We start from the raw sequence: 17,891 nt of genomic DNA on the forward strand, positions 1-17,891 counted from the left end.
TGTTTCTTATGCTGCTGCCATGGGAATTGTTCATATCACACTGTTCTGACCAACACTACTATACAGTGCTGTAATCAGCAAACATTTAACAAATAGGGAGGATCTCTGGTGCGAACTCCATTAACACCCACCGTTCGTTATGGAAGACTGAGTGAATTCAGAAACCTCACTTAACTCACAACAAACAAATAAAGAGGCTGACAGCATGAGGCACAGAAAATGAATAATTCATAAGTTCTTTGTATTGTAAGTAGAGCTCTTAATATGCTTTGTGTATTCCCAAAGGCAATTTGTTTTTAAGGATTATGAGACCAAATAGAAAATATTCCTGTAAATAGTACTAGTGGAAATAAAAGCTTCATAAACACAAACCTGCGACTGAATAACAGTTGTACAGTTGCAGATGTTACGGCTCAACTGTTTTATTTAGCTGCAGTTAAAACATGTTTTATTACAAGAAATAAAGCTTTTCACAGAAAAAAGCGGGAGGTACACATATAAATGAAATGATAACATGCCACAAATAATGCACACGAAAACACATTTTCTTCTTTGGGGAACAAAAAACAAATAGACAAACTCAGGTAAAAACCTTACAACTGTCTAATAAAAACAGTTTTATTCTGCACATGGTGTCTAACATCTCTATGGAGTGTGTAAATATACTTTAACTCAGTTTTGTGTGTGATTTTTAGCAAACAGTGTGTGGGTTCGACCTGCTCAGAGCCAACGGCCACTCCTACGTTTGTGACGTTAACGGCTTCAGCTTCGTCAAAAACTCCATGAAGTACTACGACGACTGTGCCAAAGTCCTGGGGTAGGTGACATTAGCTTACATACTATTTTATCAATGTTTATTGTGTTTTTAGCTTATTTTCATGTTTTATTTAATTTTACTCTTTTTAAAAATCCTATTTATGTGTGTCTTTGTATATTGTTTCTCATTATATTTCTTCTTTTTATATATGTATATCTATGAATGCCTTCCATTTTATCTAAAGCACTTTGAATTGCCTTGTTTGAAAGGTCCTATACAATTAACCATGCATTGCCTCACCTGTAACTCTGCTGATCCATAAACCGATTAGTTTGAGTAGAGCACTGAAATAAAACAATTTATTTTTCTTTGACCACAAGCTTACAGACAGCCACAACAGAAAACACACATCTACACTTACACAGTTTGTCATCAAAATCCTTCATAATAAAACTATTGTGTTGCAGTAGCCAATAATGAAAATAATGGACACCAGAATCTTGTCAAACCAAAGCCTTCAAGAAACACAATATATGTAAATGTCAGCTCTAATTTGTGATAAACATGGTCATGTCTTCCAATGCCTGTTCTGGACTAGTTTGATTGCAATGTTTTCTATATTACCTGACGTCTCTGGCACTTTGAAGAATTTGCTTGTTGTACCTTTTAAAGTAAACATTGCCTTGAAGCTGTCCTGTTGTAATTTATCCACACCTCTAGACAGCTCAGCAGTCCGGTTTCAGCTTTACATCTTAGTTTGTTTCTGATTTATCACCTCTCCTTCCAGGCAAAGTGAAACTGAAGCTTTACTAATATTTTGATTTACTGTAGTTTGTATTATCTGAACTGCAGCATCTTGATAGCAACTTAGTAGCTAGTTTGAGTTTAAAATAAAAGAACATTTGGTCCAAGATCTTTGGATTATCTTAATATACCTGGTTACTTTTGGTTGCACAACATATCTCAGTTAAAATAAAATCTAAATAAAAAAACTTTAAATCAAAATATTAAAATAAAACTGACTGGCACAAGTAAAAGCCTGCAGAATTAATGGCATTTTTACTTTTGCTTTATATTTAGTCTTTTCCCTCTGGGATATTTACCTTTCAACCAGATTCTAATGCCGTTCAAACTTAAAGCCTTTAAAGGAGCAGGGTTTAGGATTGAGAGGGACTTATTCACAGAAATAGAATACATTATTCATAATTGTGTTTTGATTTGTGTAAAATCGCCTAAAACTATGAATTATTGTGTTTCCGTTAGCTTAGAATGAGCCCTTCATATCGAGCGGGTCCTCTTTCCTGGAACCCGCCATGTTGCACTGCCATGTTTCTATGGTAGCTCAGAACGGACAAACCAAAAACTGGCTGTAAAGAGGGCCTTACGCGTTTTTACGTTACCTGAAGGCCACAGTAGGCTCTTCTACATGCTTGGAAGGGAGGGTCGGGAGGGGGGGGTAGTGACCTCACCGCTAGATGTCACTAAATCCTACACAATCATCCTTTTAAGTCTGTTATTGTTTTCTCTGCCTCAACAGCAACATGGTGATGAGGGAGTTGGCCCCCCAGTTCCACATCCCCTGGTCCATCCCCATGGAAGCTGAAGACATCCCAATCGTCCCAACAACCTCAGGAACCATGTACGTACTTAAAAAATAAAAATGGATCCGTTAAGTGGTGTAAGGGTCCTGGACAGCCTGGATAACTCCTGGAAGATAGGTTGATCAGTGGACTACTATCTTATTTTTTTTTTTTTTTTTTTTTAAACTATCAGCTCCCTAAAACTCTCTCTGTATTTCTCAGTATGGTTATGTTTAGAAATTGGTGTTGTCCGGCGACTTTCACATGCAGAAACTCGAGTGAACATAATTACCTCTTCTGAAGAGTCCATCATGATTTTTAATCCTCCGTGTCCTCCTTGGTTACAAGCAACTGCATGGAGGAGGGGTGGTGCGCGATCACGGAAGGCTTGTATCAGGTGGATGCAACGACAATGTTGTTGTCATTACTTAGAATTCCTCATGGGGGAGACAGAAACTACGCACAATAGCTTAAACACTAATTTGTATCAATAAGTGTCCTTTGGTTTCTCATTCTTAATGACACTCTTGATGATGGGCAGTGTTGTTCAGGCTTGGATAAGGTCTTAGTGGACATTTGTCGAGGTGCAATGGGGAAATAACAGAGTTTCCGCCACATTTCAATTTTGTGCTGTCCACTCCTCTACCTTATTCAGGATGGAGCTGCGCTGTGTTATTGCCATTATCCGCCATGGAGATCGCACACCAAAGCAAAAGATGAAAATGGAGGTCCGACATCCTCTGTAAGTCTCTTGGCTTTAGCATTAAGTTGTCTCTTCCTTGTTCTGTAAGAATATATTTTAAATAGTTGGGCTGTTGTAAAATTGTTTTGTTTTATTATCCATAATAAAATGAAAGATATTCTTGCATAGTGTACCTCCTGTAACTGCAAAATAGTGGATAAGAAGATGAAGATGCAGAATTTATTGTCCTCACTAACTGCATTTAGGAGTCTATTTAGTACTTTATTTACAGAAAAGTGCAGATGTTTACAATATTATATTATATTTCAGCATAAACTGCCTTCTCATCTTCACCCTGCTGCAAATTTCTAAGGGAATAAAAACAAACTGCACCAGCCTGTCTTTCTTTACCTACTTATTTTTGAGATTAACCAACATGTCAAATACGTTTGACTTTAAAGATGTTGCCCTCAACCAATGTAACTGTGTCTCTTAATTCTACTGTTTTATTTGGGGTTTTTTTCTTGCACAGATTCTTTGAGTTATTTGAGAAGTACGGAGGCTACAAGTCAGGAAAACTAAAACTGAAGAAGCCAAAACAGCTACAAGTGAGTGAGGTTGATTTTAATCTCTTGATCCTTCTTTTTTTTTTTTTCTTCATTATGCTGTAAAAGATTACAGCATAATGAAGGGTTTCAGAGCACAGTTTGCATATCAAGCTTCTTAATTATTTTTATGGATCACAAACCATTGTTGTTTTGTTATGTAAATATGTATACCAACACAGCTGTCTAAACACACTGCATTCATCCTGTGTGTGTGTGTGTGTGTGTGTGTGTGTGTGTGTGTGTGTGTGTGTGTGTGTGTGTGTGGGTGTGTGGGTGTGTGGGTGGGGTCAATTTTAAAGATAAGCACTAAATTAAGAATAACTGCCTCTGTGTTTCCAGGAAGTGCTGGATATTGCCCGCCTGCTGCTGGTTGAACTGGTCGAGCACAACGACTGTGAGATCGAGGAGAAGAAATCTAAACTGGAGCAACTCAAGACGGTCTTGGAGATGTGAGTGACGTCTCACATCAAACAAGCACACACTCTTCTCATAAACACACAAACGCACAACATCAGTCATCATCCTCCTGTTTCCTGTCGTCATCATTTATCAGCAGTCACCCACTCTCATCAAAACTAGCTTCATCTTTCAACACTCGACAAAGGTTCAGTCAACTTTTCTTGTACTCAGACACATGTTTACATTGATTCTCTCCATCCCTCTTGAGTCTCTAACTCTTTACTTCCGCTTTTCTTCCTTCATCTCTCTCTTTTCTCCTGCCCACCCATCCCTCCTTCTTTCTCTCCAAAAGGGAATCCAGCTTGAATGACACTCAGTACGCACCATCTCCCTTCTCACTTTAAAGGATGAGGTTTTACCACCCTCCTTTTCTTTAGTCTACTTAGACTGTGCGTACAAAATATTAGGAATACCTGCTCGCTCTCTTGACACAGATCAAGTGGGACTATGGGTATAAACAGGGTAAAGGAGGTAGTTAGGTTTACATATGGCTTGTGCAAGATTTGAAATTTGAGTCATTATTTGAAAGGTATTCCTAATGTTCTGTGCCCTGAGTGTATCATTTTTATTAACATACATTCATTTCTAGCCATTAACACCAGACACATACACAGTCAAATGTCCTTGAGGATTTCACTGTGTTCTGTATGTGTGTGTAAATCGGAGTGTTCTGTGCTACTTTGTGTGCATGCCGTTCTCACCACATATCAGCTGGACTCTAAATCTCCTAATGTCTTCCTTCCTCTGCCTCCCATCAGCATTTACACTCATGTAAGTGATTTGCTGGTGCTCTTCTCAATATAGATTGGAATGAGTGCAACAACAAAAGTAAGATGAAGTCTTAGATGATCAAATTTGAAAGAAATGCAAGGTTCCAAACAGCAGTAGAAAAAATATTTTTTTATATTCTGAACTGAATAGGTATAAAAGAATTTACAGTTTAAATTTCATGAAAAGGTACGGCAGGGTTCGCAACACAGTCCACTGAAACTACAACTAAAGAGTAATCCACCTCAGTGAAAGATGTGCTGTTCGTCATTCTATTGCCAGTTCATACACCACAGTAGTGATTCAACCCACAGTATACCCCTTTCAAATACGCTTTAACAGTTTTTGTTGTAAATTTCAAATAAACTCCTACACGTTGCGCTCTTGTATTAGTGTCAAATCTGTTGACATTCTCTGTCAAAACCTTTCTACAGGCTTCTACAAACAAGCCTATAGTTTACCTGTTAAAAAAGTTTAAAGTTTAAACCTGCAATAACTTTTTTTTTTTTTTTGGCACTTCGGGGGCGGCAGAAACAACTGGCATATTATTACCTTACAATTTCATAGGGTGAACAAACTGCTGCATATTTACACATCCTGCAGATACAAAGCAACATTTGCATTTATGTGGAGTCGTGTTTCTGTCTACCTGATGAATTTAAGTCCAATATTTAAACACCTTTTAGCTCTGTTTTGGTCTCCAACCACATCTGACCACCAACTGGCCTCTAGCTGCTAAATGCTCCATTGTGTTCACCAGCTAGCCGCTAACTTTGTCAGACTGCTGTTTGGTGCTGAATAGGTAGTGTACTCTGGGCTTATCGCAGCCTTTTTGTGCTGAAAACAGCCTGAATGAAAGTGGTGAAGGTGAACCAAAACAATAAAGTTTAGGACTGTAAAAACCAAAAGAATGAGCTGAAAGAGGCTGAAACGCTCCGTAGAGCTGTGGTAAACACAGGCGGGTGGCTTTGTCACTGTGAGCGACACCTTTCATATACAAGCAGTATTGTACTGTGCATTCCTAACTGAGGGCTTATGTTAATTAGGGTAAAATGCCTCCTTGATTAATAATAGGTGTGTATGAGAGACAGAACGAGATAGTGAGTTTGTGTAGTGCAGGATTGCAGTAAGCTCCACCCAATTTATAGATGATAGAGATTGTAGATGCAAACAAATACCAAGAATTATGTCACCAAAGTGATGATGTTTCTTGTGAGTCTTTGGCAGGAAGCCAGAGAATAGAACAGCTGTCAGTTATTAATCCTGGTTTAGGATCCATCATCATGTGGCTTTTTGAGACGTCCGCTCAGCTGTCTGTTCTATAAGAGAACACTATGCGATCATTAGTCTACAGGATGTGCCAAATTCTTACTAAAGCACAGTACGCTGGGCAAGTGGAGGCTCCTGATATGTGTCTGCGTGTGACCTTTTAGGAATAACAACACAATTAAAATTGGCATTGATTTTCACCACTTTAGAAGCAGTCACATACGCTTTTACTTTCTCTTTGCCTCTTTTGTTCTCATGCCCACACACGTGTAAGCAATTACACACTAAAATCAGACTGGTCATTAGCTGATCCAAAGTACCTGCTGAATGACTGAATTACCATTAAACCATTTGCTAATACTGGTACTCAGTTGTGTGTATGATCACTGTATCATCTTTGAAAATGTTGTTGCCTTGTTCTGTTCTCTTTAAGCTTTTGTTGGAATAGAAGTCAGATGTGTGCCTTTTTAATATTTAAAGTAAATTCTTTAAGATGGGATATATTCTTTCTGTCTTTGTTCTTTCTATCGGTGTGTGCTAACTGTATGTCTGTATGTCTGTCTGTCTGTCTGTGTGCATATCAAATGTTTTGTGTCTGCTTTGTGTGTGTGTGTGTTCTGTCTCTCCAGGTACGGTCATTTCTCAGGCATCAACAGGAAAGTTCAGCTGACCTACCTGCGTAACGGCCAACCTAAAGCATCCAGCGAAGAAGAAGGTACAAACGCACAAGTAGTGTTTATATTGATGGGTAGCTCTTTTGTAACTGAGTGTGTATATTGTGTGGCGTGTGAACAGGGTTTGGTGAGCTCACATGTAAACGGGTGATACTCATGTGATTACAGAATAAAGGAGGCCTGCAAATGAAATGCTAGTTGGAGAAATCACTTCTTTTTAAATTCATATTTTAATAAAAGAAGTGACTAATGTGAGTTATTTTGATGCAGCTGGGGAAGTTTAGAGACCGGGACATTTTAAACGATAAAACATTTTAGCAAATTAAAAGTGCTAAATTAGGGAAGAGAAGCTGAAATACCCTGTTTATATTTTACATATAGGGGGTGTAGCGCTATTCCCACTGACTGAAATACTGCTTTATTATTACACAATATTTGGGTCTCTTTAAAAAGAAAAAAGTTCTTCCTCTGCATTTTTGTATAGTTATTACTGATATGAATAACAATACGCTGCTGTTTTTCAGATTCTAAGAAGGACGGCCCATCTCTGCTGCTGGTGTTGAAGTGGGGCGGGGAGCTGACGCCTGCAGGCCGGGTTCAGGCTGAGGAGCTGGGCAGGGCCTTTCGCTGCATGTACCCTGGAGGTCAAGGTACCCACTGGACTCACACTCACATTAACTAATAGATGTACTTATGAATTATCCTTCTACTTAAGCTCTGATGTAAATTAAGCTCTTCTGTTGTGGAAATGTTTTATTTTTATTTTGTGTCAGTGGAAACATTTCTAGTACAGTTGGGCTGTTGTGGAAGAAATAGCTTAAAAAAACATGTTACAGAAGACATTCTGGTATTTTCTTTTCATTTTAACTATTTATGAAATTCCCATATCCTTTCTGGTTTCCTAAATGTATTGGATCTAATTCCCTGACTTTCCCGGTGTGAAATTCACCTCTCTAACTTCCATGAAATGGGAGTTACTTGGAGAGTTTTATGTACAGTTGCACACATGCCCACAAGGAAGCAAACCCATACCTACGCACACATCTATAGGCAAAAACTGACATAGACATTAGACATTAACATTATCAAATTACTTTATAACACAGTCAAGACTCAAATGATAATCATACAGCCCTGTCTGTCCTACCAATATGTTCCTTTGCTCATAAAAGTTTTTTTTGTAGCCCTTCTTTTCAGTCACTCAAACACTACCATATACAATATCAACACTGCATAGCTGACATAGAACATGTCAAAGGTGGAGGTTATTTTAGTCTGGGACATTTTTTGTACCATTCATTATTTTCTTTCGTAGATGTTTAAAGACCTCATATTATGCTCATTTTCAGGTTCATAATTGTATTAAGAGGTTGTACCAGAATAGGTTTACATGGTATAATTTTCAAAAAACACCATATTGTTGTTGTACTGCACATTGCTGCAGCTCCTCTTTTCACCCTGTGTGTTGAGATCGCCGTTTTAGCTACAGAGTGAGACATCTCATTTCTATTCCATCTTTGTTGGGAGACGCACATGCACAGTACCTAGGTAAGCACTACTAGCAAGTCAGAAGCAAAGTAGGGTGGGCCCTGACAAGCAAGCTAGTGTGATCCAAAATAAACCCATGGCTTCGGCTCAGACGTACATGTTTGAATCCGAGTCTAATCCCGAAACACAGGCAGAACTATCTGAACTTTTCCTACTTCAGCTCTAACTAGGTTGGTTTGAGGGCATGCCACACTTGCAGCTAGGCCAGCATTATAATGTGTGTTACAAAGAGATGTAAAATGATGCATGTTTGTCACGGAAGAATAGGGCTGTTTCGAGCAGTTCGTGTTTTCTGTGGGGGTCCCTTTGGGGTGGACTTTTGGCTTTTTCCCTTTGTGAACCTATTACATGCACAAAAAAGATATATAACACAATAAAGGAAAAAGCCAAAAAGCATAATATGAGCACTTTAAGACTTGCCTTCACTTAAAATCATAGACAATAATAGAGAAGACTGATTCATTCAAAAAGGTCTGAATCTCAGTTCAAAATATAACATTTCTTTTTACTTTTAGTAAATACGCTGTCACACACATTGTAGAATCATTGCTATGATGTAATTAATTTGATATGATGGATTTTGATGAGACTCTGTTGGATTACTGTACAGACTAAAGCAGGAAGAGGCTGCTAATAGGTTGTAAGTACAGCAGATGTGCAACAGGTTGAAAAATTATTGACCAATATGTGACTGTAGAAAAACACGAACATACTGTAGCATCTGTAATGTCAGGCATAAGTTACAGAACGGCCTGTCTTGGACTATGTTCAATTCCGACTGCAATACATCAACCAATGTGTCCTTGAGCAAGATACTTAACCCCTAGTTGCTCCAGAGGTGTGCAGCCTCTGACATATGTAGCAACTGTAAGTCACTTTGGATAAAAGCATCAGCTAAATGTAATGTAAAAGGGAAAACCAGGTGGAGCCTAAAACCCCTTTCAATCATGCAAACATATTGCTAAATACTGTACCTGCTTCTTTAGACCTTAAAGTGTAAGTCTCGCCAAAATGCAACCTAGGGTCTTTTTGTGAATGTACCTGAGTCAAACTTTCTTTTAAAAGCATATTTAGGACGGAATCACCTCTTTTTAAGATTTACCGTGTTTTCGTTTTTCGGTCAAATGGCCTTTTGAATGGGAGTACTAGGGCACTTTTATGCTAGCCTCAAAATAGCCATTTTTAAAACCCTAAGAAGGCTCGACACAACATGAAACTTTGCTCGAAGTATCACCAGTGGCTCTACACCTTAACGAAAGCATTGACAACATTGTTTGAGTTTACTAAAAAAGGTTTTGAACAACTCACCGTAATCAAGGTCCTAAAAGTGCTCAGAATAAAAGTTTGAACATCTACAGTTCCATGACAACTGAGCAAACTCCGGTCTGCTGATGAAGGCTGCATGTTATGGTTAAAAGCACCACAACAAGCGAGTAAGAACCTAGAGTTAAGATTGTATTGTCAACCACTTCCACATTGGTTTCTACATTGTGGTGCAAAGGTTCCGGTCAAAGTAACGACCATAAAGCAGATAAACAGTGTCTTTATATCAGTAACTTAAAGTGATGGTTCGGAGTAATTCACCCTAGGGTCCTTTGCACCATGACCTCGAGCCAAACACCCCCCCAGAAGCTTTTTTCACCTGGGTCTAACACTGGGCGAGTTAGCGTAGAGTAGCGTTAGCCGCTGAGTAGCTTAGCGCGGGGCTAATGGACCCACGTTTGTATCTCTTAAATGACCCCACTAATAATGCCCGAAATGATACCAAAGGTCTACACTAGTGTATATATAGGTTATGCTCTCATAAAACGATGGATTGGAAAGTTTGTAAGTACACCAGAAGTTTATGAACACTTGCCTGCTCTCTTCAGCTCTGGCTTGCTGCTGCTGCTGCTGCTGCTGCTGCTACCTGCAGTTAGACGAGTGCTTAGGGCCGTCTATAAATTACTACACCGAAAAAAATACAACAAAAATATGTATTAATTTGATAAAGGTAATGTCTCCAAACTTACCTCAATTATTACTTGTCTCCTGCTAGTTATATTACAGCACTTACTTAAAAAATAAGTTAAATTAAAAAATATTTTTGTTGCATCTCTTTTGTGTTGTAATTTGTAGACGTCCCTAAGCACTGGTCTTACAACAGCAACAACAACAGCAGAGAGCAGAAGCCAGCAGGCAAGTGTTATTTACATAAACCTCTGGTGTACTTACAAACTTTCCAATCCATCGTTTTATGAGGCGCATAACCTATATAACTAGTGTGTACCTTATTCGTAATTTCGGGCATTATTAGTGGGGTCATTTAAGAGATACAAATGTGGGTCCATTAGCCCCCCCCCTAAACTTATTCAGCGGCCTAACCTACTACCTACGCTATTCCAATGTTAGACACAGTGAAAAAACAGGGGTGTTTGGCTCGAGGTCATGGTGCAAAGGACCCTAGGGTGAATTACTCCGAACCATCACTTTAAGGACATGACCGTGAAATTCTATTTTAATTTTGAGAAATGCTAGCACTAACAATACTGCTAACTATTTTCTTTTACAGTATGTATGTCAAGGTATCATTGGATAATGACATTTAAAAGAGTAACTATACCCAGGCTCAAAATACTACTACATACTGCCCACACCCTCTGTAGTTGAGCACACCTGACGATACCCGACTGTTATGTCGGGTGTTGTGCATGATACGCAAATGCACTGTGGAGTTACTCTTTAATGCTTAAAAACCCTGAAGCTTTAACCAGAGTGAAATACAGTGAGTTGGTAGACAAACCTGCCTGTTACATAAAGGTTTTTCTCTCTCGATCACTTTGCAGAGCTTTGAACTGAGCAACATCTCCATTTCATTCATAGGTTACCCCTTTTCAAGCTTTTCGTCTTAATGCTTATTTGTTTTATATTGCATGCAAAACAACTCCCAAACTGCACAGAAAAAAAACAGAATAGAACTGAAAGTAGATTAAATAATCTGTCCCTTTTGTTGCTTCTTTTTTAATAAAAAGAAGACTATTTTCTCATCCCGGCCACTGTTTTCATACTTCTTTCTCCACCACAAGTTTTATCTATTAACTCTGCTCTTCTCTTCTTACCTGTTGTTGCTCTGTGTAAACTACTAGCCGGTAACCGCCGGTCCCGTGGCTGTGAGTCCCCTGACTTTGGTAAGAAGTTTCCTGGACATCACCGCTCTTCCACTCCTTTCTCATTCTGCGCATTTGTCGCTCCGTCCACTAACGTGCTCTGATCTCTCATCTCATCATGATTTTGTTTCATTTCACCTGGCGACTAGTCCTGTTTGTCCCACATTGAGATTGCTGTGGATTGTTTGTATCGTCATTTATGTGTTCTCGAGGTGATCCACTGCAGCAAACGTGTTTTGGTTCACACATTCGTACACAGGCAGCTAAAGTGACTGCAGTTTGGTGTTGTAAGCTAACACGGATCATCTCACACTAATCCTACTGCATTTCTTTTTCAAGAGTTCTTGGGATGTTGTTCTTTGGTTGATGAAAGCCAGTCTACTTTGGCCTCAATTAGAGCCTAGAACAGTTGTACATCTTGTCAAATGAGGCATGATAACTCAAGTTAGCAAATGGTATAACATCAGGCTACTATTTGGCTGTACACTAAAGAAAAATGCATGAAGCTTCAGTGTGATTTGATCTGTAGCATTGGTATGCATCCACCTCCTACAGCTACATTAATTTAAGTATATTCAGTATGTTAAAAATACTCACTACTTATAGTCTCTCTTCAAGAAGTAATCTAAAGTATTCTCCAGGGGCTGTCTTCAGTAATTTTTGGGGTTTACTCAACATCTGTTCACTTCACTTTCACTTCATTTTATTCATAGCTTAAACCAAACAAGTTAAGTCTAGTTTAAGTGAAATGAGCCATCTCAAAAGCTTACAAAGCATTCTGAGGACAATGCATTTGAACTGAAAGTGATGTTGCACCTGCACAGGACTGTGTATTTCCTGTGTGGCTATTTTTAACAGAAATCCTTGGTACTTTTGGGTACAATCAATTAATTTTTTTTCTCTTTTCTTTCAACTACCTCCCTGACTCAACCATTTCTTATTTGAGAACATTATTAGCTAGTTAACTATGATGTCCCACTCTTTGTGCAATCTTCCAGGTGACTACGCTGGGTTTCCAGGCTGTGGCCTCCTGCGCCTGCACAGCACTTACCGCCACGACCTGAAGATCTACGCCTCTGACGAAGGCAGGGTGCAGATGACAGCCGCTGCTTTCGCGAAGGTAACTCTGCCCTTCTACCTGAAAGAATATATCTAATGTATAACTGATGTAACTTAAACAATTAAATGAGAATTTTTTTTTTAAGGTTTCGAGGACAAAATATCTCTTTGGATGCTTGAGATCCACTAGTGTCTATGCCAAATATAAGCGATACATTTGTTGAAAAAATAACTACCTCTCCATATTTAGGGGTTATTTAGCAGTTAGGGGATGGTTTCGTTAAAATATAAAATGAAACATTAAACACATGTAAATATTCTAAAAATCTTTGTTTTCTGGTGATTATTTCTGGTAAACTGCTTGTTTTGTCCAAAAATATTTTGTTCACATAAGACAAATAAATGTAGAAAATCGGTACATTGAGAAGCTGGAACAAGCAAATGTTTGGCATTAAATTCTTCAACTATCAAAATAAATGCCATTAATTTCATATTGATCAACTAATCGATTAATTCACTAATTGGTTCGAAGACCACATTTTAAGAAGGTACAGAGCCACCATAAGAACATTTAAGGCGTTTAAAAGGTTAAAGGTATAAATATACAACAACAACAAAGCAACTGTTTTATATGTATGGTTTAAAGTTAACCTCCGTTTATCTGAGGGGAAAATTAAGAAAAACCCTGATTCAGCTTGACTATAACTTAAACATATCAAGTTTACTCTTTACTCATGTACTGTATGTATTTCTCTCACATGACGTATATTAAGTAGAAATGCCACACAATGATTCAGTTCAAGTTCTCTGGTTTCTCTGCAGGGTCTGCTGGCTCTAGAAGGGGAGTTGACTCCGATCCTGGTTCAGATGGTGAAGAGTGCCAACATGAACGGACTGCTGGACAGCGACAGCGACTCTCTGACTGACTGCCAACAGAAGGTGAAGGCAAGGCTGCATGAAATCATGCAGAAGGGCCAGGAGTTTACACAGGACGACTATCAGAAGGTATGTGGCAAACCTGAGACAGTGAAGTGAAAATATAAAAAATGGCTTAATTTGAGAAGGTCCATGGTGCAATGTTTGCCAGAAAGCTTTCACATGTTCAGTTTAAACAGTTGGACTTGCTTCACAAGTCTTCATTCTTGAAACGTATATACCTTTCCACAGAATCTTTGAAATATTGTTATGCAAGTTTCTCCTATTGCCCAAAAATGCAACAAAAGAAAACCTTCCGATGCAATGGCTGCAATTCTTTCAAGTCCTTCCAGACTACACTGATTGATATGATGTTATATAACATGTTATCTATTTTCTTCTGTTCCCATTGTGTCCCAGTTGGCACCAACTGGCAGCCCATCGCTGGTGAACTCAATGAAGGTCATACAGGATCCAGTCAAAACCTGTGATAAGGTGTACGCCCTCATCCAGAGTCTCAATTCACAGATCCGTAAGAGACTGGAAGACCCCAAGTCTGCAGGTAGTGTGAACCTGCCGTACCTATTTAAAGAAGAAAAAAAATATTCAGCTGCATTTTGAGAAAAAAATTATCAAAATGTTTAACTTTGTTAAAGCTGAGATATTTAGTTTAGTCTATAGACTTTTGTCTGCATGAATCAGGCAGAAGCAGAAAAGGACTAAATGTGTCTATGTAGTGAAGTAAGTATAATCTTCAGAGACAATTACCTTACTTTTTATACTAAGGTTAGTCATCCTGTGTTTTTCCCCAGACCTTCAGCTTTACCACAGCGAGACGTTGGAGCTGATGCTGCAGCGCTGGTCCAAACTGGAGAGAGACTTTCGCATGAAGAACGGCCGCTACGACATCAGCAAGATCCCGGACATCTACGACTGTATCAAATACGACTCGCAGCACAACGCCTCACTTGGACTGGAGGACACGCTGGAGCTGTTCAGACTGTCCCGCGCCCTGGCTGACATAGTCATACCACAGGTGAAAGGCGTCATTTAGCTTTGTAGCACATTTTAGGTTTTCTCAGGACCTGCCTAGAAGATGGCATGCACACATGTTGCATTACTACCTAATTATATTGTAATATTATACTGTAAGAGTTGTTTTCAAGAGTGGGAAAGTTAAAGAGTTAAATTATGTACTTAAATGATCTAAAGGAGTCGGGGAATGTCAGGAATGTTAACAAATGGGTCACATTAGAAAATTGTGCCAGAAGGCCTTTTGCAGATAATTTCACAAATTTATTGCGCTTGTCAACTTTTTTTCCCCTTTGAGCATGAACTCAAACTTAGTTGATCCCTGTGGCAAGAATAAAATGTTGCACCAAAAAAGGGTAGTGTGACTCAGCAGAGAAAATCTAAATACTCTATGAAGTATGAAAATACAGAAGCAACAGTGAAACCCTATATTCATTAAAAGGGAATTAATTCTGGAAGTGCCACAGCATAATTTTAAGTCACAGAATACCCATTTTTAGGCCTCCATGCATGAATGCGTCACTAATTATCTCTGTTCAGCCTGTGATGTCCAGCGAGTTTTACTGCATTCTGCCCCAGAATATTTTATGATAAGACTTCATCTCCTCATGGCCATTAATACTGTAAGTAGATAAAAAAGAACTGGATGAAAGTGTTCAAAGGGCTTTTTTTTCTCTTTTATATCATCCATATCAGGAGTACGGCATCACCAAAGACGAGAAACTGGACATCGCTCAGGCTTACTGTGTTCCTTTGATGAAAAAAATCCAGCTGGACCTGCAGAGGACCCATGAGGATGAGGCTGTTAACAAGCTGCACCCTCTGTGAGAATGCAAGCCGCCACTGAAGCGCACACAAACATTTGACTTGTATATAGGCAAAACACAAATATATAAAGTCTGTGTTTGTGTACAGTATGTTTGAGGTCACTGGTGCTGTGTTGACTGATAAGCTTTTTGTCATTTCTTGTCCCCTGGTGTTCAGGTATTCTCGTGGCGTAATGTCTCCTGGCCGTCATGTCCGCACACGGCTATACTTCACCAGTGAGAGCCACGTCCACTCCCTGCTCAGCGTCTTCCGATATGGAGGACTGCTGGATGTATGTCTGATTTTAAAATCTCTGACCATTTTGTTTTAGTAGTGATGGTATGTCATCTTTCTGTGTCTGCTGATAATAATTTGCCAGAATAAGAAAAAAATTCAACATCAGAAATGTTCTTTACTTCCTAAACGTCCTTGTGGTCTTTACTAGTCTGGCTCACTGGATGTACAGTGCTGAAATAAAGCCTGATAGATGTCCCTCCGCTATCTATTTTGCATGGGCACCGTTGCTGCATCTGGGGCTTAGTGCCGCCCAGGACGGCGGTGATTGGTTTAAAGAAAAACAAACAGACGGAGCTTTTTTCCCCTATCCCAGAATAAGCGGTGTAGCCAGACCAGACTCCAGAGCTGTGGAGATATGTCTGGCAATGCAAGACTAAGTCTTCACTAAAGACCAGGGGCCACTCAGGACACATTTTTATCAATTATTTCTATCAAGGAGTTCCTTAAAGCTTTAATGCGTAACTTTTTGATAATGAACATCTGTTACATTCAAGCCATTGCCAAATGAGTTGCTACAAAGCTAATTAAGACTATCAGCTCCACACAACTCTCTCTGGATTTCTCAGTATGACCATGTTCAGAAGATTGTGGCGTCCGGTGACTTTCCTGCACAGAAGCTTGAGTGAAGATAATTACCTCTTCTGAAGAATACATCATGTTTTTTTTAATCCTCCGTGTCCTTCTTGGCTATTTGCTACTTCGTGGAGGAGGGGTGGGGAGGTGGGCAACATTGTTGTTGTCATTACTTAGAATTCCTCATGGGAGAGACAGAAACTACGCACTATAGCTTTAAAAGCAACGTGTGATTACCATAGACAATATATAAAATTAAATAAATGGACCAACAGATCCCGCGGCTCTGGACAGACACCAGTGAAGGCTATTAGAAGCACTTTTCCGGTGATGGCTGAGCATTACTGCGCAGCTGCAAACTGAGCTTGACGATGTAGATGTGACGTGAGCAACCTGTCTGAAAGTTGTAAGTCTTCTGTTAGCTGTGCCAAGAGAAATCTCAATCATTATGAATCTTGCAGAGACTGAGAGCGTAGATATGTGTAAGGAGATAACATAGGTACAGGCTAATTATTGCTAACTAAAAAGCTAATTAACATTAGTAATTAAACTAAACAGCTAATGTCAGTCGAAACTGCCTGCGAGCTTCTCCTGTACTATACGGTAATTCCTCTACTATGCGATAGTAAGTCGTGTGGTTATGACACAATCATTAGCCAATTTTACAAAAACGTCTGCTACGGAGCCATAACGTGAGATACACATGAGTAATGGAGCCTTTTATACCTTGTCGTGTTTCTTTAGAAATAAACAATGGACAAATGGAGTCTTTAAACGCTTCAGATGTAAAGTTATTTGCTCTCAAAGTGGCGCCAAAATGAATGGCAGTCAATGGGATGCTAACGGGGGGTAATGGCTTGTTAGCATCAAAATGGCTCCATAGGAGCTACGCTTTGTGGAGGCTGGCTTACCCCCTTTGTGATTACTGGTACTGGTACAACTTACTCTACAGCAGTGAGCTGGGCAATTGTTCAGCATAATTGTATATTGAATTTTTTTTGTTTAATTTGTGAAAGTTTTGTCTTGAGTAATGTATACACACATTTGCTATAGCAAATGATATATTTGATATAGCTACATTGGTGACTGTGTCCCATCAATAAAAGTATTTGTATTGACTAGTCCTATAGATTAATATCTTCTGTTGCACATCCATATTAAGGTTATGGACATTATTAGATCATTGTTTGTGAACACAGGTCTCTCTATATCTTAAACACAACACCTTTTGTTTCGTGGTCATGTGATGATTTAATTTTCCATATTATCTGGTGTATAATTAGATTTAAGTGTTTGTGTATTTATTATGTATGAGATGTTTGCGTGTGTTTACGTATGTTTTTGTTTGAGTATCAGGATGAGAAGGACCAGCAGTGGAAACAGGCCATGGACTACCTGAGTGCTGTAAATGAACTCAACTACATGACACAGATAGTCATTATGCTGTATGAAGACAACAATAAGGTCAGCCTGCAGAGAGCTGCATAACTGTGCAGCACACATGTCTTGCTCTTTTATATTCTTTCAACCTTACCGCTGCAGTTTTATGCATTTCTTTTTGTCTTTTTATCTGTGTCGTGAGCAGGAGCCCTCCTCAGAGGAGCGTTTCCATGTCGAGCTTCACTTCAGTCCAGGAGTCAAAGGGTGTGAAGATGAGGAGAATGTACCTCTTGGCTTCGGCTTCCGCCCAGCCTCCTCAGAGGTGTGTGAACTTGTC

General features: G+C 39.2%; 1 protein-coding gene across 15 annotated transcripts in view; it reads left to right on the top strand.

Annotated features, from left to right (window-relative positions):
• The window catches only part of ppip5k1b (diphosphoinositol pentakisphosphate kinase 1b), a 59,065-nt gene that overhangs the window by 20,560 nt on the left and 20,614 nt on the right, over positions 1 to 17,891 (top strand). For 7 of the 15 annotated variants that reach the window (XM_039809191.1, XM_039809199.1, XM_039809200.1 and 4 more), the window contains exons 9-26: positions 696 to 817; positions 2,295 to 2,396; positions 2,993 to 3,079; positions 3,552 to 3,627; positions 3,967 to 4,076; positions 4,181 to 4,231; positions 4,379 to 4,402; positions 6,753 to 6,838; positions 7,322 to 7,447; positions 11,471 to 11,512; positions 12,490 to 12,611; positions 13,373 to 13,555; positions 13,886 to 14,027; positions 14,278 to 14,501; positions 15,194 to 15,321; positions 15,482 to 15,596; positions 17,531 to 17,638; positions 17,760 to 17,876. In XM_039809191.1, the coding sequence (XP_039665125.1) occupies positions 696 to 817; positions 2,295 to 2,396; positions 2,993 to 3,079; positions 3,552 to 3,627; positions 3,967 to 4,076; positions 4,181 to 4,231; positions 4,379 to 4,402; positions 6,753 to 6,838; positions 7,322 to 7,447; positions 11,471 to 11,512; positions 12,490 to 12,611; positions 13,373 to 13,555; positions 13,886 to 14,027; positions 14,278 to 14,501; positions 15,194 to 15,321; positions 15,482 to 15,596; positions 17,531 to 17,638; positions 17,760 to 17,876 (1,965 nt within the window). The remainder of the gene's footprint in view (positions 1 to 695; positions 818 to 2,294; positions 2,397 to 2,992; positions 3,080 to 3,551; positions 3,628 to 3,966; positions 4,077 to 4,180; positions 4,232 to 4,378; positions 4,403 to 6,752; positions 6,839 to 7,321; positions 7,448 to 11,470; positions 11,513 to 12,489; positions 12,612 to 13,372; positions 13,556 to 13,885; positions 14,028 to 14,277; positions 14,502 to 15,193; positions 15,322 to 15,481; positions 15,597 to 17,530; positions 17,639 to 17,759; positions 17,877 to 17,891) is intronic. The other 8 variants (XM_039809197.1, XM_039809201.1, XM_039809204.1 and 5 more) reach the window with 5 other exon arrangements.

Source organism: Perca fluviatilis, chromosome 8, assembly GCF_010015445.1.
Source record: "Perca fluviatilis chromosome 8, GENO_Pfluv_1.0, whole genome shotgun sequence".
In the NCBI taxonomy this organism is placed as follows: domain Eukaryota; kingdom Metazoa; phylum Chordata; class Actinopteri; order Perciformes; family Percidae; genus Perca; species Perca fluviatilis.